The 24,879-nt window shown below is 50.3% G+C and overlaps 2 protein-coding genes across 11 annotated transcripts in view; one reads left to right on the top strand and one right to left on the bottom strand.

The window, feature by feature from the left end:
• ZNF414 (zinc finger protein 414) overlaps nt 1-11,063 on the top strand; it is a 39,610-nt gene extending 28,547 nt beyond the window's left edge. For all 3 annotated transcript variants that reach the window (XM_081943066.1, XM_081943067.1, XM_081943068.1), the window contains exons 6-8: nt 7,731-8,269; nt 9,587-9,745; nt 10,242-11,063. In XM_081943066.1, coding sequence (XP_081799192.1) covers nt 7,731-8,269; nt 9,587-9,745; nt 10,242-10,318 — 775 coding nt within the window. In that variant the 3' untranslated portion in view covers nt 10,319-11,063. The remainder of the gene's footprint in view (nt 1-7,730; nt 8,270-9,586; nt 9,746-10,241) is intronic.
• A 120-nt stretch (nt 11,064-11,183) lies between these two features.
• Nucleotides 11,184-24,879, bottom strand: part of MYO9B (myosin IXB) — a 93,253-nt gene continuing 79,557 nt past the window's right edge. For 5 of the 8 annotated variants that reach the window (XM_081943000.1, XM_081943005.1, XM_081942998.1 and 2 more), the window contains 6 exons: nt 23,129-23,260; nt 21,942-22,065; nt 20,139-20,186; nt 19,136-19,260; nt 12,459-12,586; nt 11,184-12,284 (listed from right to left, as the gene is read on the bottom strand). In XM_081943000.1, coding sequence (XP_081799126.1) covers nt 12,070-12,284; nt 12,459-12,586; nt 19,136-19,260; nt 20,139-20,186; nt 21,942-22,065; nt 23,129-23,260 — 772 coding nt within the window. In that variant the 3' untranslated portion in view covers nt 11,184-12,069. Of the gene's footprint in view, nt 12,285-12,446; nt 12,587-19,135; nt 19,261-20,138; nt 20,187-21,941; nt 22,066-23,128; nt 23,261-24,879 lie in introns of all 8 variants that reach the window. The other 3 variants (XM_081943001.1, XM_081943002.1, XM_081943004.1) reach the window with 2 other exon arrangements.

Here is a 24,879-nt window from a genome sequence, read left to right as displayed (position 1 = left end):
CCCTCCTCTCCCTTATGTCCACAATTTTTCAAACACCCTTCCTGTTTTCACTTATGCCCAGGGCAGCCCACCTCTTCCAACCTATTTATCCAGGCCATGTTTAAGCCCCTACTGAAAAAGGCTAGGAGAACCACCAAGGTGGGCACGGGGGACCCCACAGTGCCCCCGCCCAGAGATCCGGATATGGTGATGTTTTCAAACACGGCCACCAATAAAGAGGAGATCCCTGCCCCTCCACTGTTCTTGGAGGTAGCCACCAGTCAGTGGGCGAGGCCTTCAAATTTTTCTCCCCCTGGCAGCAATGACAGGCGGGCTTATAACATGGAAAAGGCCTTCCTACAGGCCATCCAACTACCGGCCATAGATCAACCGATAGCTGCCCTGGTCTCATCTTCCCTGGTGGTCTCGGGGGATGCGGCAGATAAGCTTAAGCCGGAAGATAAAAGGGCGGAGCTCACCTTGCAGAAAAATTACAAGGCTTCCGCATGGGCAATGCGGGCGGCGGCGGCCGCCTCGTATTTTAATCGCACGACCGTTATGTGGCTCCGCCAACTCCAGGATCGTATCCCGATCCAGGATGATCGCATCCATCAGGATTTGACTAAGATTATGGCGGCCTGCCAGTATTCGGCTGACGCTACCCTAGATGCTATGCGATTCGGCTCCAGCGCCTTAGCTACCTCTGTGGCCGCACGCCGGCTCCTTTGGCTTAGAAATTGGCAGATTGATAATAAAGCCAAATGGGATTTAATAGCTGCCCCATTTGCAGGTCCCAATCTGTTTGGGTCTGCTCTAGACCCGATCTTGGTGGAGAATAAAGACAAGAAAAAGGTGATGCCCACCTCCACCAAGAAGGCCGAAACTCGTAGTCACCCGTATCGCAGGCCTTCCTTCAGGACTTATGACAGGGACCAGGAGCCCTGTTTCCAGCAGTAAATGCAGGATAGGCAGTACAACAGACAGGGGTTCCAGGAACGTTCCAGGTACCAGTCCCAATCCAAACGGCCCTTTCGCGGGGGGGGGGGGGGGCGGCCGCCCCTTCCGCAGAGGGAAATGACTCAAACCCGAGTCATCCCATAGGCGGCCGTCTGACACTGTACGCGGACAAGTGGGACCAGATCACATCAGACGGGTGGGTCCGAGCGACCATTCGCCTCCCTGAAAATCTAAAACGATTAATCTCCGCAGCCATTTCCAAGGGAATAGCTCAAAGGGACAGACCTTCCCGGCATAGTAGGATTACTCCTTTCAGCAGGGCCAGGTCTAGAACTTCTTCTCCTTCCCTCATGAGCGAGGTCTCCTCTAGGGAGGAGGCCCGTCGCCAAGACGACTGGGGTTTCTCTGAGGAAGAGGATGCGGCCACTGATCAGCCCACCTTTTCCAGTAGAGTGGAGGGAGGGGTCACTGAAGGGTTATTACAGCCTGATTGGTCCATTTGATTGAGAGAAAACTTCTTAGCCTTCGGCTTCTCCCGTTGGCTCCCAGTTTCCGCGATGTCACGGTCAGCGTCTGCATGATGTAAGAAGACAAGGGAAAGCCGCCCAGGGCCCCCCCGATTCTACCCCTCCCGGACCCTGTCTATCTACCTAGGGCGGGAAAGTGACCCCTCCCTCCACTCTCCAGAAAAAAACGTTCAGGTAAGACCAACGTTCTTTTTCCAGTAGAGTGGAGGGAGGGGTCACTGAAGGGACATACCCACGCTACGTCCCAGGGAGGGGAGACTGGGTCCCAGGGGGAGGATCGGCCGCCACCCGCTGGAGCACCCTCCGCCCAAAGGACGCCTCAGCCGAGGCATAAGTGTCCAGGCGGTAGTGTCTTATGAAGGGAGTAGGGGAGGCCCAGGTGGCCGCGCGACAGATGTCCTCGAAGGGTGCCCTTGTGGCCCAGGCCGCTGAGGAGGCCGCACTACGAGTGGAGTGAGCCGTAATCCCCGAAGGGGGGGATTTTCCCGAGGCTCCGTAAGCCTCAACAATGGCCAACCTGATCCACCTCCCAATAGTTGAAGACGAGACCTTTTTACCTAGGGAACTCGGATGAAACGAGACAAACAGCGCCTCGGTCCTACGAATGCCCTCCGTCCGTTTTAGATAAATACGGAGGGCCCTGCGTACATCCAACCGATGCCACGCCTGTTCTCTCTCCCTTGTTGGATTGGGGCAAAAATTTGGTAGGACAATTTCCTGGGCCCTATGAAACAGGGTGTTAACCTTCGGGATCCAAGCGCAGAACCACCCTGTCTTGGTGGATCATACAAAGGTCACTTCGTACAGAAAGGGCCCCCAATTCAGAAATACGCCTGGCCAATGTAATGGCCACTAAAAATACTACTTTCAGCGAGAGGAGACGCATGTGAACCGACCTGAGCGGCTCAAAGGGAGAACCCGTCAGCGCCTTCAGGACGAGGGTAAGATCCCAGGTAGGGAACTTATGAACGGGAGGCGGACGGATGTTGGCCGCCCCTTTAAGGAACCTCTTCACCAATGGGGAGCGAGAGAGGGTAGAGGAGCCCTCTCCTCCCAATATAGTGGATAGGGCCGCTACATGTCGCCTGAGTGTATTATGGGACAACCCGTCCTCTAGTCCTTTTTGGAGAAACTCTAAAACGTCTGGAACCGTGGCCCTAGCTGGATCCACCCCCCTGGGGCAACACCACTTCGCGAAAGCCGACCAGGTGGCGTTATAGATTCTAATTGTGGACGGTCTCCTAGCTGCCTCCAAGGTAGCTATGACCCCTGATGACAACTTCCTCCCCTTCAGTAATCCCCTTTCAAGAGCCACGCGGTCAGATGCAGCCACTGCGGCTCTGGGTGAATTAAGACTCCCTGACACAGGACTACCTCTTCTGGCGGAATCCTCCAGGGGTCTGTGACCGAGAGCTGGACCAGGTCTGCGAACCATGGTCTCCTCGGCCAATATGGGGCTAATAGAATGACGTGAGCCCTCTCTGTGACTACCTTCCGAATGGTTCTGGGAATGAGGGGAAGGGGGGGGAAGGCGTAGAGGAGACCCGGAGGCCACCGGGTTCTGAGAGCATCCGCTCCTTCTGCTGCTGGAGTCTTGAATCTGGTGAAAAATCTCGGCAGTTGTGCGTTGCCGGGGGAGGCAAACAGGTCTACAAGGGGGTTGCCGAATCTGAGACAAATCTTCCGAAACAACTCTGGGTCCAGCTGCCACTCGCCGTTGTCCAGAGTCGCCCGGCTCAAACAGTCCGCCTGGTGGTTGGACTCCCCCGATATATGTTCCGCCGTAATTGAGGCCAAGTGTCTCTCCGCCCATAGGCCTAATGTCTGTGCCTCCCGCCACAGGGCTCGGGAGTGAGTCCCCCCTTGACGGTTGACATGAGCTTTCGTCGCCACATTGTCCGTAAGCAGGAGGACGTGTCGCCCCTGCAGCTGGCGGTGGAAAGTCCGGAGGGCCAGTCTCGCTGCCTTGAGTTCGAGCCAATTTATATTGTGTCTGAGGTCCGAGGCAGTCCAACGTCCCTGGGCCATGTCGGACCCCATCACGGCCCCCCAGCCGTAAAGGCTCGCGTCCGTCGTAACTTGTACTCTCTCTGGCTCCCAAATTGAGGCCCCCTGTCGCAATGCCGGGGACATCCACCACTTGAGCGAGCATCTCACTTCTGGCGTTAAGCGAAGCGGTCGCAGAGAGTTGCTCAACATTCTCCTTTGGGCTGGTATCAGGGCCCACTGGAGGGGACGCAGATGTAGACGGGCCCAGGGAACTATCCCTATACAGGATACCATCTTCCCCAGGAGTCGGGATAAGGTCAGGGTGGAAACGGACCTTTTTGCCCTGATGGACGTGATCAATTGTCTCAGACTGGTCAGACGGTCTGGGGATAGGCGAACCCTCCCTGACTCGGAATCTATTACTGTCCCTAGATGTAGAATCTGTCTGGATGGGGATAGATGATTCTTGGGAAAGTTTACTGAGAAACCTAGTGTCTGGAGCCATTGGATGGTCAGCTGGAGGTCTGCTCTGGCTCTGGGGAGGGACCCTGCCTGCACTAGGACGTCGTCCAGGTAGCACTGGAGCCTCACCGGAATGGATCTCAGGTATGCAGCCAGGGCCGCCAGGACCTTGGTGAACGTCCGAGGGGCCGAGGCCAGGGCGAATGGAAGGGCCCGGTACTGGTAATGCTGGCCTTTGTGGGAGAACCGCAGGAATTGACGGTGAGCCCGGAATATGGGGATATGAAGATAGGCCTCCGTCAAATCTACCGAGGCCATGAAATCCCCCTTTCGAATGCCCTGCAGGATTGACTTTAGGGAGGCCATCTTGAAGCGCCTGTAAACTAGATACTGATTCAGGCGCTTCAGGTCGAGGATCGCCCTCCAACCCCCCGAGGCCTTCGGGACTACAAAGAGATTTGAATAGTAGCTCCGGCTCCGGAACGACCTCCACCGCTCTGATTTCCAGAAGGTGTGAGACGGCGAGGTCCATGAGACGACGGCGTTCCGGATCCCGGGATGGGGAAAACACTCTGAAGCGTCTCGGAGGGTAGGAGAGGAACTCTAGTCTTAGGCCGTGGCGAATGGTCGCTCGGACCCACCCGTCTGATGTGATCTGGTCCCACTTGTCCGCGTACAGTGTCAGACGGCCGCCTATGGGATGACTCGGGTTCGAGTCATTTCCCTCTGCGGAAGGGGCGCCCCCCCCCGCGAAAGGGCCGTTTGGATTGGGACTGGTACCTGGAACGTTCCTGGAACCCCTGTCTGTTGTACTGCCTATCCTGCCTGTACTGCTGGAAACGGGGCTCCTGGTCCCTGTCATAAGTCCTGAAGGAAGGCCTGCGATACGGGTGACTACGAGTTTCGGCCTTCTTGGTGGAGGTGGGCATCACCTTTTTCTTGTCTTTATTCTCCACCAAGATCGGGTCTAGAGCAGACCCGAACAGATTGGGACCCGCAAATGGGGCAGCTATTAAATCCCATTTGGCTTTATTATCGATCTGCCAATTTCTAAGCCAAAGGAGCCGGCGTGCGGCCACAGAGGTAGCTAAGGCGCTGGAGCCGAATCGCATAGCATCTAGGGTAGCGTCAGCCGAATACTGGCAGGCCGCCATAATCTTAGTCAAATCCTGATGGATGCGATCATCCTGGATCGGGATACGATCCTGGAGTTGGCGGAGCCACATAACGGTCGTGCGATTAAAATACGAGGCGCCGCCCGCCGCCCGCATTGCCCATGTAGAAGCCTTGTAATTTTTCCGCAAGGTGAGCTCCGCCCTTTTATCTTCCGGCTTAAGCTTATCTGCCGCATCCCCCGAGACCACCGGGGAAGATGAGACCAGGGCAGCTATCGGTTGATCTATGGCCAGTAGTTGGATGGCCTGTAGGAAGGCCTTTTCCATGTTATAAGCCCGCCTGTCATTGCTGCCAGGGGGAGAAAAATTTGAAGGCCTCGCCCACTGACTGGTGGCTACCTCCAAGAACAGTGGAGGGGCAGGGATCTCCTCTTTATTGGTGGCCGTGTTTGAAAACATCACCATATCCGGATCTCTGGGCGGGGGCACTGTGGGGTCCCCCGTGCCCACCTTGGTGGTTCTCCTAGCCTTTTTCAGTAGGGGCTTAAACATGGCCTGGATAAATAGGTTGGAAGAGGTGGGCTGATCAGTGGCCGCATCCTCTTCCTCAGAGAAACCCCAGTCGTCTTGGCGACGGGCCTCCTCCCTAGAGGAGACCTCGCTCATGAGGGAAGGAGAAGAAGTTCTAGACCTGGCCCTGCTGAAAGGAGTAATCCTACTATGCCGGGAAGGTCTGTCCCTTTGAGCTATTCCCTTGGAAATGGCTGCGGAGATTAATCGTTTTAGATTTTCAGGGAGGTGTTCTAGATCCTCCTCATCCCATTCAGAATCATAGTCATGGGGGATCGAATCCCTGTGAGACCTCCTACCCCGGGAGGAGCCTGCAGAGGGTCCCTCTAATGGGTCATTTCTATCCAAGCCCCCTGTCCCAGGGGAAGCTGGGGGTGGGGGAGAAGCCCCCCGTCCTTCACTCCTAACTGATCTGGATGAAGAGGAAGAGGGAGAAGAAGGGCTGAACCCCCTGTTGACAGAAGGGGAATGACAAGGAGCCTCAGATCTGGGGGATCTAGGTCTGGGATCCCTGGCCTTCTTCTTCTCTGCCTTCTCAATGGCTCTTTCAATAGCTTTGGAGCGCCTAAGCTTGTCCCTTTGCAGAGCTCTGGAGGGTCTATCCTCAGCAGTAGGCCTAGCAGCTCGAGGCCTGGCTGGGGCCGTGGGGCCTGACTTTTCCTCTGGAGCCTGGGCGGTCGCGGTTTGAGCGGTTTCGGAACGCGCCGCCATCGCCCCACTCACGTGTTCAGATGAAAGTACTTTAGCTGATTTGAAGTGTTTTGCAGCCTTTGAGCCCGGCGCTGGTGTAGAGACGCTCAGCTTGGGCCTGTGGTGCCCCTTCGTTAAGGCCCGTGAGTCAGGGCCCGCCACGTGTTCAAAATGGCCGCCGGCTTGTTTTGCGGCCGTTTCTCTTCAGGCGGCCGCTAAAATGGCTCGCGCGCCGCCGCTTGCCTCCCCGGCCGTTCAGGTGGCTAGCCGACCCACTAATGTCGATCGCAGCTCTGTGCGATTCACCGCCGGTCTTCACGCCCGGCAGAAGCTGCTGGCGCTCCGGTCTTGCGCTCGCGCCGCCGTTGAGAGCACCGCCGACCCGGGAAAGGCGACGCGGTCGAGTTAGGGGCTTGCTGGTCTTCACGCGCGGCAAAAAGGGCCGCCGGCGCTGCGGCTTAGAGAAATGGGTCGTCGGGGGAGGAATTGGGAGCTGTAAGCCCCCCGGCACGCCCGAGACACCAGGAATCAGCCAGGGGAAGGAAAGGCCCAGAATGGGGAAATAGGTATGAGAGGAGAATGCTCTAAGCGCCTCTCCCTGCTTATCTGGGACAGCAAAAATGTCCCGCTGGGCACAGCTCCTTCTATTCTATAATTTCTTTTAATTTGAAATATCCAATTGTCCAAATACTGCTCTATTTAGTACTCACAATCACTGGGAACCAAACAATAGTCTGAGGACCTTCTTGACTGAGAGGAAACTGGGAGCCAACGGGAGAAGCCGAAGGCTAAGAAGTTTTCTCTCAGTCAAATGGACCAATCAGGCTGTAATAACCCTTCAGTGACCCCTCCCTCCACTCTCCAGAAAAAAACGTTCAGGTAAGACCAACATTCTTTTTCACTTATGCCCAGGGCAGCGCTGTTTCTGAGATCCAGTTTGATAGTTGGGTACTATCTAGAAAGCAGGAGGGGAGTTCAAGTCCCACCTTAGCCATGAAAGCCATCTGGGTGACTTTGGGCCTGTCGCTTTCTCTTAGCCCAGGGGTGTCTAAACTTGGCAACTTTAAGACTTGTGGACTTCAACCCCCAGAATTCCCCAGCCAGCACAAGTCTTAAAGTTGCCAAGTTTGGACACCCCTGTCTTAGCCCAACCCATCTCATAGAGGAGTTGTGGGGAAAATAGGAGGAGGAAAGTATGATGGATACATATTCACAGCCTTGAGTGGCTAGTAAAAATTATAAAGGTGGGATAGAAATAAAGTGATTCACCAAAATTCCCACCAAAATCTGCCAAAATCTGACAGTCCTTGTTTTCTGGATGTCTCATCTTCTTCAGTAAGCAAACATGGGCCTGGCGCTCTGCAGGGAATGTGAATGTCACAGTTGATAAGCTCCGTGCTGAATGCTTTCTTTACCTGTTGTGTTTTCATTTTCCCTCCAGATGTGAGAACTGCATGTCACGTTTCCGAACGCATCGCTCCCTCTTCAAGCACTTGCACAGCTGTTCTGAGGCCAACACCACCACTGCCACCACTCCCACTTCCCCAGCCCCGACTTCAGAGAAACCCATCTTTCCACCTAGCTCCGGCCTGGAAAAAGAGCCACCGGGGAAAATGTTGGAGGAGCTTCCGAAACTCCAGAGCGTCCTACAGCACTTCAAGAAAGAAGCTCTTCTCCCTGGCGCAACGGACACTCCTCTGGCCACTGACTTGCTTCCAGCTGGACTTCCTGGCCCCTTAGAATCTGGCCCATTGCCAACGTCTCCTACATATCCTCTGCTGGACCAATCCCTGTTTGGGCCACCCTCCCTGGCTAAATTCTCTGGGCCTGCTCACCCTTCGGTTTCAGGGCCCTTCTTGCCCTATATGCACCCCACGTCCTATGCTTTACCTCAAGCAGCAGTGCAGAATCGCCTCAGGCCTTTCTTGCCAGCAGGCCAAGGCCTCCCTGTTTCCAATGCTGTGTGGAAGAAAAGCCAAGGTGAGCAGCTATCATTGGCCATTTTTACTCTGCATAAGGCTGGTGTCAACCCTTTTCGGAGTTCCACATTAATGTCCAGCATTTTACTATGTTACAGTGGGGGGGGGGGGGGGGCGGCGGCTGTGCAAGAGATGCCACTATTAAGTCATAGCTACCGGAGACCATATTTAAGTCATGAATTTAACACTGAGGAATACGTGTGTAGGACTGAACATGATAGCATTTCCTTTTATATCTTCTCATCTGAGTAGAAACAATTGGAGAATAATTTTAGAAGCCCACTAGGCGTTCCATTTAATTGTCACGCTGATCCGGCCCTCGGTTACCCAGTTTAGAATATAATGAAATACTCTTGTCAAATGCAGCACTGAAGTCAAGCTGTTACATCCCCAATATTCCCATAATTTACTAAAGAAAATTATTTGTTACACATCCATGTTGGTCTAACAGTCTCTAAGTTGTTTCAAAAGTACTTCCTGATCATTTATGATCTGCTCTAGAATCTTCCCAGCTATCAGGATCTGTAATTTTCTGAGTTTTCTTCTTGTTTTGAAGGGGCCTTTGTTTTCCTCTTTATCCTCTACCCGTTGTTCTTTACAATATCTCAAAAGATAACGCGTGCAAAATTCACCTAAGCCATCAGAGAGTTCCTTTAGTTATCTTTTCACAAGAGTCATTAGCTCTGCAATTGTTTGGGAATCAGGACACTGACAGGATCACGTGAAGTGTTAATACCATTTTATAATGCCTTGGTAAGGCCACACTTGGAATACTGCATTCAGTTTTGGTCGCCACGATGTAGAAAAGATGTGGAGACTCTAGAAAGAGTGCAGAGAAGAGCAACAAAGATGATTAGGAGACTGGAGACTAAAACATATGAAGAACGGTTGCAGGAACTGGGTATGTCTCGTTTAATGAAAAGGACTAGGGGAGACATGATAGCAGTGTTCCAATATCTCAGGGGTTGCCACAAAGAAGAGCGAGTCAAACTATTTTCCAAGGCACCTGAGGGCAGAACAAGAAGCAATGGGTGGAAACTAATCAAGGAGAGAAGCAACTTAGAACTGAGGAGAAATTTCCTGACAGTGAGAACAGTTAATCAGTGGAACAGCTTGCCTCCAGAAGTTGTGAATGCCCCAACACTGGAAGTCTTTAAGAAGATGTTGGATAGCTATTTGTCTGAAACAGTATAGGGTTTCCTGCCTAGGCAAGGGGTTGGACTAGAAGACCTCCAAGGTCCCTTCCAACTCTGCTATTGTATATAGATTCTCTTGTACATAGGTTGACTGGATGTTCAGCTTCTTCTTTCCATTGCAGGACACTCCTCCAACAGCCGCATTGTATGGGAACACACCCGAGGTCGTTATAACTGCTTACAGTGCCCCTATTCCACAGCCTCTCGGGAGGAGATGACCCAGCATACTGAAGACCACCGCAAAAATCCCTCTCCAACCAGTCGCTTGGATGGGGAAATGGGTGAGTGCTAATCGTCATGGGGAATCTTGGTCATGAAGTTTTGGAAAGAGAAAAAAAAAATCATCTGAGATTTCTCTGTTTCCTTTTGGTTACGGAAGGCCTAATTCCAAGCCTTATGTTGTATTTCCCTCATTAATGCAACAGTTCCTGAGTTTGATCTACTGATACAGGAAGGAGTTTAAAAATCCTTAAACTAATACTGGGCTCCCCCGCTCAATTTTGACATGCAGATGTATCAGATGTTCCAAGTATGTATGTAATAATTTAGATAATAATAATAATTTAGACCTTCAAAATGACTAAACTTACCGTATTTTAAATCCGTGAGGGGTGGGGAGAAGGGGCTGTTACCTGACATTTTAACCCAATGGTTCTACCTTAATCCTGAAAGAAATACACACCCTCCTTTGCGACTCGGAATTTTCCTTTCCATTTTGATTCTTTGTAGTTTAAACTGACATTTTTTCCTCGTTTTCTTTTTTCTTCTTTCCCCCAGACTTTGGTGTTTCTCTTCCCGCATTCCACCCGAAGTTGACACCTGAAGTGGAGAACTCCCTCTTTTCCCCGCTGTGAAGTTTCCACTGGGCTGATTAAGCTGACTTTATTATTTCCCCCCTGAAAAAACAGCATTTGTGTGGAGAGAATTCTTTATTTTTATTTTTTGTGTGTGCATTCCCCCCCCCCCCCAAAGGAGGCGTATGGGGACAACCATGTGTCAAATTGAGGGCAGAATTCATTTGCGTTCTAGCTTCTCCAGAATGAGCAAGAGCACGGATGCATTTGGCATACTCCTCTTTGTTTCTGGTTACTCCCTTTGGCAGAAAAAGCCAAATGTCTTTAGCCTCCAGTCTTATGTTTTGTTGAGCATTGCATCTAAATCCAGTCCTTGACTTATTTCTCAAAATAACAAGCTTCTGATAGAAGTCACTGTCCCATTCCTGGCTTAAATCAGGTCTGTCAGGTGAAGAATGTCAGGCATTCTGACTACACCCATTCACTTTATAAACCAGGTTTGAAAGACTTTGTCTTATGTGTGCTCAGTTCCCCTCCCACCTGCTTCATTCCGGTGCCTCCTTTCAATTCAAAAAATGTGTTGACAACTGAGTACCAATTAAAAGGGAGTGAAAATTGATTACCATTTGAAAGGGAGTTGATTAATTGAATCAACCTCCTTTGCATTTCCTTACTTTTTTTTTCTATTTAAAATCTTACCTTTCTCCTGCTTTACTCTGTACAGTCATAACTAGTTATGCTCAGGTTTGTTAAGTGGGCTACTGCTGCTTTTGAAAAAAATAAATTGTAATTGTACAGAATGGCATGTCTGATGTCTGTAGCATTTATGTCTCACCTTCAGAAGGAAGGAAAGAAGGAAAATGCCTCAGTTTCTTTTTCCTTCTGCTCCTACTTATTTATTATGAAGTTCCAAGAACGGCAATAGGCCATACTAGTTGACTCTTCTTTTATGGGTCGTTGTACAGAAAAAGTGAGATTTTCCATGCTGTTCCACCTGAGCTTCCCCAAAGAGCCTATCAGAAGAGCACGTTTGATTTTAGACGGTCTAACTTAAACTCCAACAGATCAAACTAATCTCCGCAGTTACAGTGACAGAGCTGCTCCCATCCTGCCTACTATAGTATACCAAAATAGGAGGAAGTCCCTTGGTGGTGTGCTGTCAAGAATAACTCCCAATGCCTTCTTTTCCCAAAAAAAGTGCAGTTTTAATATAAACATTGATACATTTTTTGGTCTCCATTAAACGTTTACTACACAAATTTAAAAGTTCTTGTAAACCAATTGGAAGTTTTCATCGTCCGAGAGAGCGAGACAGGGAGAGACTTAAAGCAGAAACAAGAGTTGTTGAGTGCTTTGACTCTCCGTTTTGGTCCTATTAAGAGCCTGTTGCAAGCAGACAGGAAGCAAGGCAGGCTTGAATGGACTGCTGGGCAGAGAAGGGAACTTCAAGCCTCACCTCGGAAAGTGGAGACTGGTTCAGAGCTGTAACTATTGATCCGCATTGGATCAGATCAGAGAAGCACCAGTTGTTTCCAAGATTCGATGCCGACCAAAAGCCCTGGTGTCAATCATGACCGTTCTGTTTGGATGAGCAGCAGAACCTTTAAATACTGGATTTGACCGGGTTCAGAATAGGGCAGTGTTACATAACAGCTCCCAAAACAGGGCTGCTAGTTACCCCTTTTTGACCTTCACTGAGCCTGCCTCTCCTGTTTCCTTTTGAGACGACTGCTCTTGGTACGTTCCCCTGGGCAGTTCATCGTTGAAAGAGGCGGCTCTTGGAGCATGGAGGGAGCGGGTCTGTTAGCTTCTCAGTCCTGGAAGACAGCTTGGGCTTGGCTATGTGCATCCCCTGGAGTTTGATGAAGAGGGCTTCCCTTGAGCAGAAGCAGAGAGGATGGCCCACATGTGGTGGACAGGCGAGGAGGAGCCGGATCTACCTTGGCTGAAAATGGCAGTGTCTTTGGGGATCCAGTCTCTTCTTTGGCGGAGAGGCTGATGCACTGAGCAGCAGGCTCTTTGCTTCCTTTAAAGAGAAGGAGAGAGCTTGGGTAAGAAACCTGTTGCCGAGGGTTTTTTTTTTTTTTTTTTTGCTGTTGCAGTAGGAAGTTGCAGAAAAGGCTGGTGCCGGGATGACCAACAAGACCACCAAGGGAATGATTGGAAAGGGAAAAAAACTGCACAATACCTTAATACTGACCTTCAGGGTCACGGCACCCCACACGCTCCGCCAACAAGCTCTCTGTGCTAACCGACGTCTCGGAATCGACATTCTCCTCATCGGAACAACGCTGGTCCAATTCGGGGAGCCGGTATGTTATGTCTTCCCTAAAGAAGTGAGAAAGAAAGAAAAGTGACAACATTCCATGGGAGGGCTGGAACAATTTCAAAGATAGGGATAATGAAGAGAGGAGTTCTTTCTGCCTCTCCTCTTTGATCCATCAAGTCCAATGTTACTGTTGGAACCATGGGAAGGGTAATTATGACTGGGGTGGAATAAAGTCTATTGGTGGGCTTTGTTTGCTACTGAAGGAGGAGCAGGGCAGCTCAGGGCAATCTGGGGGAGGCTTTCACACGAGCCTAAAATAGCAATAGCACTTAGACTTATATACCGCTTCACAGCGCTTTTACAGCCCTCTCTAAGTGGATTACATAATCAGCCTATTTTCCAGTAGAGTGGAGGGAGGGGTCACTGAAGGGTTATTACAGCCTGATTGGTCCATTTGACTGAGAGAAAACTTCTTAGCCTTCGGCTTCTCCCGTTGGCTCCCAGTTTCCTCTCAGTCAAGAAGGTCCTTCAGACTATAGTTTTGGTTCCCAGTGATTGTGAGTACTATATTAGACAGTTCTTTAGACAATTGGAGATTTCAAATTTAAAAAAAGCATAGAGTAGAAGGAGCTGTGCCCAGTGGGACATTTTCCTCTGTCCCAGATCAGCAGGGAGAGCCGAGTAAAACTTTCTCCTCGCATACCTAATTTCCATTCTGGGCTTTTTCTTCCCCCGGCTGATTCCTGGAGTCTCGGGCGTGCCGGGGGGTTTACAGCTCCCAACTCCTCCCCCGACGACCCATTGCTTCAAGCCGCAGCGCCGGCGGCCCTTTTTGCCGCGCGTGAAGACCGGCAAGCCCCTAACTCGGCCGCGTCGCCTCTCCCGAGTCGGCGGTGCTCTCGGCGGCGGCGCGAGCACAGACCGGAGCGCCAGCGGCCTTTGCCGGGCGTGAAGACCGGCGGCAAGAAATTTAGAGCTGCGCTACAATTGTGGGGTCGTTTGGCCGTCTGAACGGCCGGGGAGGCAAGCGGCGGCGCGCGCGCCATTTTAGCGGCCGCCTGAAGACAAACGGCCGCAATTCAAGCCGGCGGCCATTTTGGACACGTGGCAGGCCCTGGCACAAATAGGCCTTTGTGAAGGGGCATCACAGGCCCAAGCTGAGCTGCTCCAACCCAGCGCCGGGCTCAGAGACTACAAGGACTTTGTCTTCTTAACAGTCTTCATCCGTGCACGTGAGTGGGGCGATGGCAGCGCGTTCTGAAGCCGCTCAAACCGCAACCGCCCAGGCCCCAGAAGGGGAGTCAGGCCCCACAGCCCCAGCTAGGCCTCGATCTTCTAGGCCTACCGCCGAGGATAGACCATCCAGGGCTAGGCAAAGGGACGAGCTTAGGCGTTCCAGAGCCATTGAAAAGGCCATTGAGAGGGCGGAGAAGAGGAAGGCCAGGGATCCCAGACCTAGATCTAGATCCCCCAGGTCGGAGGCCCCTTGTCATTCCCCCTCTGTCAACAGGGGATTCAGCCCTTCTTCTCCATCTTCCTCTTCAGCCAGATCAGTTAGGAGTGAAGGACGGGGGGCTTCACCCCCTCCCCCAACTTCCCCTGGGACAGGGGGCTTGGATAGAGATGACCCATTGGAAGGCCCCTCTGCAGGTCCCTCACGGGGTAGGAGGCCTCACAGGGATCATAGTTCCCAGGACTATGATTCTGACTGGGACGAGGAGGATCTAGAACACCTCCCTGAGAATCTTAAAAGATTAATCTCTGCAGCCATTTCCAAGGGAATAGCTCAAAGGGACAGGCCTTCCCGGCATTGTAAGATTACTCCTTTCAGTAGGACCAGGTCCAGAACCTCTTCTCCTTCCCTCATGAGCGAGGTCTCCTCCAGAGAAGAGGCCCGTCGTCAGGACGACTGGGGTTTCTCTGAGGAAGAGGATGCAGCCACTGATCAGCCCACCTCCTCCAACTTATTCATCCAGGCCATGTTTAAGCCCCTTCTGAAGAAGGCCAGGAGGACCACTAAGGTGGGCACAGGGGACCCCACAGTGCCCCCGCCCAGGGATCCGGATATGGTGATGTTCTCTAACACGGCCACCAACAAAGAAGAGATCCCTGCTCCTCCGCTGTTCCTGGAGGTAGCCACCAGTCAGTGGGCTAGGCCTTCAAATTTTTCCCCCCCTGGCAGCAATGACAGGCGGGCTTATAACATGGAGAAGGCCTTCCTTCAGGCCATCCAACTTCCGGCCATAGATCAACCGATAGCTGCCCTGGTCTCGTCCTCCCCAGTGGTCTCGGGGGATGCCGCAGATAAGCTTAAGCCGGAGGATAAAAGGGCAGAGCTCACCCTGCGGAAAAATTATAAGGCTTCCGCATGGGCAATGCGGGCGGCGGCCGCCGCCTCGTATTTTAATCGCACGACCGTTATGTGGCTCCGCCAGCTCCAGGATCGTATCCCGATCCAGGATGATCGCATCCACCAGGATTTAACTAAAATTATGGCGGCCTGCCAGTATTCGGCCGACGCAACCCTGGATGCGATGCGATTCGGCTCCAGCGCCTTAGCTACTTCCGTGGCCGCTCGCCGACTCCTTTGGCTTAGAAATTGGCAGATCGATAATAAAGCCAAATGGGATTCAATAGCTGCCCCATTCGCGGGTCCCAATCTGTTTGGGTCTGCCCTAGACCCAATCTTGGTGGAGAATAAAGACAAGAAAAAGGTGATGCCCTCCTCCACCAAGAAGGCCGAAACACGCAGTCACCCGTATCGCAGGCCTTCCTTCAGATCTTATGACAGGGAGCAGGAGCCCCGTTTTCAGCAGTACAGACAGGATAGGCCATACAACAGGCAAAGTTTTCAGGATCGCTCCAGATACCAGTCCCAGTCCAAGCGGCCCTTTCGCGGGGGGGGCGGCCGTCCCTTCCGCAGAGGGAAATGACTCAAATCCGAGTCATCCCATAGGCGGCCGCCTGGCGCAGTACGCGGACAAGTGGGACCAGATCACATCAGACGGGTGGGTCCGAGCGACCATTCGCCACGGCCTAAGACTGGAGTTCCTCTCCTACCCTCCGAGACGCTTCAGAACATTCTCCCCGTCCCGGGATCCGGAACGTCGTCGTCTTATGGACCTCGCCGTCTCACACCTTCTGGAAATCAGAGCGGTGGAGGTCGTTCCGGAGCCGGAGAGGGGACGGGGCTACTATTCAAATCTCTTTGTAGTCCCGAAGACCTCGGGGGGTTGGAGGGCGATTTTAGACCTGAAGCGCCTGAATCAGTATCTAGTTTACAGGCGCTTCAAGATGGCCTCCCTAAAGTCAATCTTGCAGGGCATTCGAAAGGGGGATTTCATGGCCTCGGTAGATCTGACGGAGGCCTATCTACACATCCCCATCCTCCGGTCTCACCGTCAATTCCTGAGGTTTTCCCACAAACGCAGACACTACCAGTACCGGGCCCTGCCATTCGGCCTGGCCTCGGCCCCTCGGACGTTCACCAAGGTCCTGGCGGCCCTGGCCGCATACCTGAGATCCATCCCAGTCAGACTCCAGTGTTACCTGGACGACGTCCTGGTGCAGGCAGGGTCCCTCCCCAGAGCCAGGGCAGACCTCCAGCTGACCATCCAATGGCTCCAGACACTAGGTTTCTCCGTGAATTTCCCCAAGAGTCACCTATCCCCATCCAGACAGATCCTGCATCTAGGGACAGTGATAGATTCCGAGTCAGGGTGGGTTCGCCTGTCCCCAGACCGCTTGGCCAGTCTGACTCAGTTGATCACGTCGATCAGGACAAAAAGGTCCGTTTCCACCCTGACCTTATCACGCCTCCTGGGGAAGATGGTATCCTGCATAGGGATAGTCCCCTGGGCCCGTCTGCATCTGCGTCCCCTTCAGTGGGCCTTAATACCAGCCCAAAGGAGAATGTTGAGCAACTCTCTACGACCGCTTCGGTTAACTCCGGAAGTGAGACGCTCGCTCAAGTGGTGGTTGTCCCCAGCATTGCGACAGGGGGCCTCTATTTGGGAGCCGGAGAGAATACAAGTCACGACGGACGCGAGCCTTTACGGCTGGGGGGCCGTGATGGGGTCCGACATGGCCCAGGGACGTTGGACTGCCTCGGACCTCAGACACAATATAAATTGGCTTGAACTCAAGGCCGCGAGACTGGCCCTCCGGACTTTCCACCGCCAACTGCAGGGACGACACGTCCTCCTGCTTACGGACAATGTAGCGACGAAGGCTCATGTCAACCGTCAAGGGGGGACTCACTCACGAGCCCTGTGGCGGGAGGCGCAGACATTATGCCTATGGGCGGAGAGACACTTGGCCTCTATTACGGCGGAACATATTTCGGGGGAGTCCAACCACCAGGCAGACTGGTTGAGCCGGGCGACTCTGGACAACGGCGAGTGGCAGCTGGACCCAGAGTTGTTCCGGAAGATTTGCCTCAGATTCGGCAACCCCCTTGTAGACCTGTTTGCCTCCCCCGGCAACGCACAACTGCCGAGATTTTTCACCAGATTCAAGACTCCAGCAGCAGAAGGGGCGGATGCTCTCAGAACCCGGTGGCCTCCGGGTCTCCTTTACGCCTTCCCTCCCCTTCCCCTCATTCCCAGAACCATTCGGAAGGTAGTCACAGAGAGGGCTTCCGTCATCCTGTTAGCTCCATATTGGCCGAGGAGACCATGGTTTGCGGACCTGGTCCAGCTCTCGGTCGTAGAACCCTGGAGGATCCCACCAGAAGAGGTTGTCTTGCGTCAGGGGGTCTTAGTTCACCCAGAGCCGCAGTGGCTACATCTGACCGCGTGGCTCTTGAAAGGGGATTGTTGAAAGGGAGGAAGTTGTCGTCAGGGGTCATAGCCACCTTAGAGGCAGCTAGGAGGCCGTCCACAGTTAGAATCTATAACGCCACCTGGTCGGCCTTCGCGAAGTGGTGTAGCCCCAGGGGGGTCGATCCAGCTAGGGCCACGGTTCCTGACGTTCTGGAGTTTCTTCAAAAAGGTCTAGAGGACGAGTTGTCCCATAATACACTCAGGCGGCAGGTAGCGGCCCTATCCACTATTTTGGGTGGAGAGGGCTCCTCTACCCTCTCTCGCTCTCCATTGGTGAAGAGGTTCCTTAAAGGGGCGGCCAACATCCGCCCGCCTCCTGTCCATAGGTTCCCTACATGGGACCTTACCATCGTCCTGAAGGCGCTGACAGGATCTCCCTTTGAGCCTCTCAGGTCGGTCCACATGCGTCTCCTTTCACTGAAGGTAGTATTTTTGGTGGCCATTACATCGGCCAGGCGTATTTCTGAGTTGGGGGCCCTTTCTGTTCGAAACGACCTTTGCATGATTCACCAGGACAGGGTGGTCTTGCGTTTGGATCCTTCGTTCATCCCGAAGGTTAACACTCCTTTTCATAGGGCACAGGAAATTGTACTACCTAATTTTTGCCCCAATCCTACAAGGGAGAGAGAACAGGCGTGGCATCGGTTGGATGTACGCAGGGCCCTCCGTATTTATCTGAAACGGACGGAGGGCATTCGTAGGACCGAGGCGCTGTTTGTCTCGTTTCATCCGAGTTCCCTAGGTAAAAAGGTCTCGTCTTCAACCATTGGGAGGTGGATTAGGTTGGCCATCATGGAGGCCTACGGAGCCTCTGGAAAATCCCCCCCCTCGGGGATTACGGCTCACTCCACTCGTAGTGCGGCCTCCTCAGCGGCCTGGGCCACTAGGGCGCCCTTTGAGGACATCTGTCGCGCGGCCACCTGGGCCTCCCCTACTCCTTTTATAAGGCACTACCGCCTGGACACTTATGCCTCGGCCGAGGCATCCTTTGGGCGGAGGGTTCTCCAGCGGGTGGTGGCCGATCCTCCCCCTGGGACCCAGTCTCCCCTCCCTGGGACGTAGCGTGGGTATGTCCCTTCAGTGACCCCTCCCTCCACTCTACTGGAAAAAGAACGTTGGTCTTACCTGAACGTTTTTTTCGGGAGAGTGGAGGGAGGGGTCACTCTCCCTCCCTAGTTAGATAAGACAGGGTCTGGGAGGGGTAGGATCGGGTGGCCCGGGGCGGCTTTCCCTTGTCTTCTTACATCATGCAGATGCTGACCTTGACATCGCGGAAACTGGGAGCCAACGGGAGAAGCCGAAGGCTAAGAAGTTTTCTCTCAGTCAAATGGACCAATCAGGCTGTAATAACCCTTCAGTGACCCCTCCCTCCACTCTCCCGAAAAAAACGTTCAGGTAAGACCAACGTTCTTTTCCCCCAACAATCTGGGTCCTTATTCTACCCACCTTGGAAGGATGGAAGGCTGAGTCAACCTTGAGCCTGGTGAGAATCGCACTGCCAAATTGCAGTCAGCTGGCAGTCAGCAGAAGTAGCCTGCAGTTCTGCACTCTAATCAGTGCACCACCCACCGTGGCTCATTTCAAAATAAATTTGAAAATCCTAACAATTTTTTCATGCTTTGCAATGCAGGCTCCGTTTTTTTTAAAATACTTTGCAGGAACGGATTCTGCAGGGAAACGAAAGCACTGCTCTTCTTGGCAGAGATTCTCAGAGCTGGTGGATGAATTCAGAGATAAGTAGCTTCTGCCTTGCAGAGGGGTAGGCCCTTACAAGCTCTCACTCACTTCTCTTCCTTTATTGATTGTATCCGTTCCATCAACAGCTCCTTCTCCCTGTTGTCTGTTTCTTCCTCTTCGGGCAAAAGTCCAAGTTTAGGTGCGGTACCGCTTGCTCCTAGAGTCTGGGGGCTCTGCAGGATAGAAAGAGAGCTGCATCATCCCCTTGGCTAAGAATGCAGCAAATCATCAACCCTGGGTAGACAGGAGCCATTCAATCCCACAAGTTAATTCTCTTGTGAACAGCAAAAGATCGTGAAGCAGCCTCTGCCGTGGCTGGACAATTTAGCTTTCCAGGCTTGGAATTCTAATTTAACAAGCCAGGGAAATGATGACGAAGTGGGGTAGTTCTGAATACAGGAAGCCTAAGCATGAGATACCTGCTGACAGTTGCTTTAGAGCAAGCTGTCCTTTCATAGCACTGAAGCCAACTTGCAGGGCTCTGGTGATTCTAAAACAAGAAGAATCGGTATTGAATCCCAATGCAGAAAAGCAGGTACCGTTTCACAAGCTCTCCTCCCTCCCAAAGGTATAAGTTTTGAGGCCTGAAATTTAAATTTATTGTGCCTTGGGATATTATGAAAGCGTATTAAGGCTGCTCCCGAGCACATGCACAGGAATGTCTTCCTTTGACAAGAGCCAACCACCAGATTCTCTCTCTCTCACACACACACGCACATACACACACAAACCTGGGTTAGTGTAAAGAAATTCAAAGGGTTAAGCATCCAAGGCCACACTTGGATGCAGGGGTATCTTTTTTATTTTTCTATGAAGCATTGGTTAATATCTCTCTTGCAATCCACTATTCAATCCCCGTAATTAATTGGGAAAACAGGAAAAATGTGCAGAGGTGTAAAACATGCAGAGTTTTAAAGTGAGGGGCTTGGAAGCATTCAGCGTGTGAAGGTGCTGTGAACAGCCTTCCCTGATCTTCAGCTGATGCTGGGAAAGGCGGAGTGAGGAAGGGAGCAACGTTCCATGCACCTGGCACCTGAGTGCTTTCACCTACCGGGGCTCCCTCACGGGGAGAGGAAAAGGCAAGTTTTACTGGCCACAACTAGAGAAAAGGAGAGATGAAGGGCACATTCACAGGAGGCCAAAACATTTTCTCCGACACTCCGTGGATAAAAATCAAAGACTTAGGTGATGATAATAAGAATATACAGTATATATCAAAGTTAAAAGCTGTACAAATGCTGCACGCATGGGTTAAACAATACATTTGCAAGGTTCTAGGACTAATATGATATTAAACTTATTGAAGCTGGAATGAGTTTTGAGATTGCTTGAACCGGTCTTCCACACTCCTCCATCATCAAACAGATGAATTAAACAGCAAGAGCAACAATTTCTACCCAGCAGGGGTTTGGGGATTCTTAGATCAGGAAAAGGGTATTAGTGTAACCCCACTGCTCAGTATTTCTTTTTAAGAATATATCCAACCCGTACGAAATCAACCACTAAACATAAAGGAAACAAAATGTAAGTATCAGGCTCCCAATGATGGGAGAGCCCGCATTGCCAAAAGCTGCTAAAAGAATCAACAGAGCTGCACCTGTATTTTTCTCCTCAAAGGAGACATTTATCCTGGTGACCAAAGTGGCTTCAGTGCTAAACCCCAGGATAAACCCAAATGGAAATGGGCTAGATAATCGATCATCTAGTAACGTGTTAGCAAAAGAAAGGCACTGCACTAATAACCTCTAAAACAAATCCAGTTCATCTTTGACCTGTTAAAGCTAACCAACACTGTCACGGATTGGGACCAAAGTGATTGAACAAAACTCTTTAAATGCCTGGCCCATCAACTGACATCAATGCATAAAAATCAGGTGACACTACAAGCATCCCTATAAGGCAGTGATGGCGAATCTTTTTGGCCGCGAGTCCCCAAACTAGAATGCGTGTGCATGTGACCACGCGTGCCGGAGCACCAGAAATCTGAAGACCAGCTAGCCAGCTCATATATGCCTGTTTTTAGCCTATTGTTCAGGCCATTTTTTACCTGAAAATGGCCCGAAAAACGCCCTGTTTTTTGGCTGGTTTTTTGAGCCGTTTTCAGAGCACCTTGAAGACCACGTGCCCCCCCCAAGTTCTGCTTTCACTGGCAAAGGGCTGTAGGAGGCCGTTGCAGCCGAAAATGGGGCTCAGGAGCCCACTTTTGCTGGCAGAGCACACAGGCCACCACCGTTGCCCCCCCCCCTGACATAATTTCATGCTGTGATGTCATGCTGGCCACGCCCACACTGGCCACCTCCCCACCCACCCCGGTCAAACACAACCCTCATGTGGCCCTCAATGAAATCGCGTTTGACAGTCCTGTTCTAGAATAACCGAGACAGGTTTGCTTCTTCTGTTAGGTACAATACATGGAGACCACCAGGTGTCTTTTTTTCCTCCTAGTTTTTCAACTACCTCTCCCAGGACTGTTTTCCAGACTTCACCATTTTGACTCATCCACCCAGAACATCTTCCAAATTGTATGTGCTGAACTAGACTCAGGACAAATGGCCCTCTGCACCCCAGATGCGCTGGGACAATTGGGAGACTAGAACAGAACTTCTTGTGACTGGACACATCCTAACTTTATAATGATTTACTGAATTATATTTGGAGATTGTATCAGAACTGCTTTAAATAAAGTCTATCTTTTTCCTTCCCAACTTCCACTCACACAAAAATAAGTCCTTTGGAATTTAGCGTGAATTGGGACATTACGTATCAGCCTTGCTGTGTGAGATTAATGGAAAAGTCACTCTCCTGTTGTGAAATCTCCCTCACATTTCATGCCAGGGGCAATCCCAGTGCTTACTTTGTTCTGTCGAAGCAGTGAAAGCCGCCGAAGAGCAATGCTTTCCGCTGCTTCTAGTTGGCAAATTTCATCCATCTTCATCTTGTACTTTCTCAGCTGCTCCTTGATGATCATCTCCACACACCTATGCATAGGTAGGGAAAAGAGCGAGAGAGCAAAAGGAGAAATGGAGAAAACAATAATTCATGGGCTCTTCCTTGATGGATGGATGGATGGAAGAGAGGATGAATGGATCAGGTGAATGCATGCATGGATAAACATTCTCCCAACAATGCAATTATGGACATGTCAGAGCAGGGAAAGTCACTAGATGGTCACAGCGCACTGATGTTATGTATTTTAACAACCAGCCAACCTCCATTTCCCATCAGATCCACCTTTCTGTCTCCCTCTTCCAACAGAGATACCATCCAAGTTCTACCATCTCTCACAGGAAGCCATCTGAATCAGAAAAAGGAAATCGGTTCAAGAAACTTCAAAAAGAATGTGTCAGGCCTGGAAGCCATCTTTTGCACAGGGCCTTCAGGCCTGCCACAATTACTGCTGTGGGAAAATGGGAGGAGGGATTATATGGAGTATGGGAGATATATAGTCTAAATAACATTCCTTTCTCAGAGAGTCAAGGACACCTTGCCCTGCACCTGGAGGGGTGTGACTGGGAGGCACCTTCAGTTTGGACGGGGTCTGATTGGACCACGTGATGGACATGTGGGTGCTGGGCAGGGACTTGGACTTTCTTTTGGGTGGGGAAAACATGAAAACTTTCAGATTCAGGTTGTCCCAGATGTGCCAATATGACATTTCTAATAAAATGGAACTTCGAGGGAATCTAAGCCTCGGAGTCTTCTTTCGTTGGAGGTGTTACTTGGAACCCTGACAGAATGTGGTATTTGGTCAGGAGATTGATAGTGAGAGATGGAAAAATTAGATTCAAGCTTCTATTACTTGCAGGGAAAAAGGGAATAGATAATACCGTACTCAGATGATAGAAATAAAATTCACCCTAAAGATCTCTGGAACATTTACTTTTTGAGACTGCTGAGACGAGGCCTCATTATACATGTAGAGATTAATCAGCAACGCCTGTTCTCCCTAGAGCACTGAAGAGGTTTATCTGTTCACACAATTTCTATTATCCAGGAAAGGGCAGAAGCCTCACTGTTCACAGGCAATCTAGGATAACTCACGTGGTTGTTTTGGAGACATCCTTCATGCTAGTGAGAGGATCCAAGTTGTCAGGACAGCGCAACAGGCAGGGGGCAAAGACAATGGCCAGGGCGTTGGGTGACATCCGATTGACTTCTTCTACTACGGCCACCCTGCATTTGGGCATGAGAATAAGATTTTGTGTGTGTTTAAGCATTCTAGGTTACAAGGAGGGGAAAAAAAGATATTGGCTTATACTATTTACATTGGCAGCATCTTTTGCCAACCCACTAACCTTCATTAGCTAAATATTGTAGTAATTTTTTCTCCCTATAATAGTTCCTTTTCTTTTTTTTTATATCCAAAGTTTTTTTTTTAATACAAATTTACACATATTATAGAAACAAAGTGTTGACTGGATCTTTCCTTTTACATCCTCTCATTTACATAATCCATTTTACATCACAGTTTGGTTTTCACTTTCAGCCAAATTATTTTCTTCAATCATTTTCCATTTTTATACTTATTTTTTCTTAATACATAAACAATATCTTCAATTGCACCTTCAAAAATTACACCAAATTAACATTTCACATTTCTCTATTGGTCTATTTTACTATAAAAAATACATATACTCTAATTAAGTTTTAACATAGAGAGCATTTCGTTAATTTTTTTCTACAATTAACAATATACTATAATTTCTTTATTTCTTAATTAGTTACATAACAAAACCAATCATACTACTATTCCCTTTAATCTACTAATACAACTCTTTCCCCCTTTCTTCCTCTTTTATCCATTTTCTCTTGGGCTCTCACGAATTCCACTTTTAATCATTTTTCTTCTTCCCTCCCTTTCTCCTAATTTCTTTTTCTTTTTCCTGTTTTTGTGGTTAATGTATCTTTTCTTCAGAGTATTCATTTTTATTATTCTGGTACCTTTCGATAGGATTTTCCCTGTTCTCCTCCCTTCCTTACTATCTTGTGGTTTCTTTTTGGGGGGGATTCTCCCCTTTTGTCTGCTTTTCCTTTCTGACTGTAAATCCCAGTGAAATCATCTGTCTGCATTTTATTTTCAAATTTTCTTTCTTCCACCTTATCTTCTTGCTCTTCATTTGTGCCCCCTTGTACCCCCTCTTCTCCTATTTCTTGCTCTGTATTTTCCCTTTAATTTTCTATCTTTTTCTTTTTACCAATTAACGTTTCACGCACATTTTTCAGCCTCCCAAATAATTCCATACTTATTCAATTTTAGCATTTATCCAGTCCAGGTTGAAGGTTTTTTCTCTTCCACAGCTATAAACAGTTGCAGCCAATGTTACAATAACAGATACTCCTTAACAATTGTCACAGTTTCAAAGTATCTTTCCTGTAGCCAAGGTCACACTTCACAGCTGCACTCTCACTTTTATTTTTATTTTTTCTTTCGCTAGCCGGTGTAGTATTTTCTGCCCGCCAGTAGATGGCTCTCTCCAAGCCGCAATCCAATCCAATAGCTGTCAATAGCTGTCAAAAGCGCTTTTAAGCCACAAAAAATAAAATATGGAGAAAAAGGGACTTTCCCCGGGGCTCTTCCTTTGGGTTATTAATTTTTCTTCACTTCCAAACTGCAGAAGAATAAAAAAATCCTCTGAGGCTTTGGTGCTTTAACCTCCTCTGCCTCCTTTTTCAATAAAATTCCCTGAAAGCCAGTTAGCCGCTAATTCCGCTCCAGGACCCTTTTTAAGATTAACATCGTTTTTTTTCTTTTTTTCTGTGAGTTGGTCAATCACTCCGTCGGTTTCAACACT

This window comes from Natrix helvetica (genome assembly GCF_964273705.1).
Source record: "Natrix helvetica genome assembly, chromosome: 1".
NCBI lineage: Eukaryota > Metazoa > Chordata > Lepidosauria > Squamata > Natricidae > Natrix > Natrix helvetica.
Note: the sequence above shows the minus strand (reverse complement) of the source record. Positions and strands in the feature narration are given on the sequence as shown.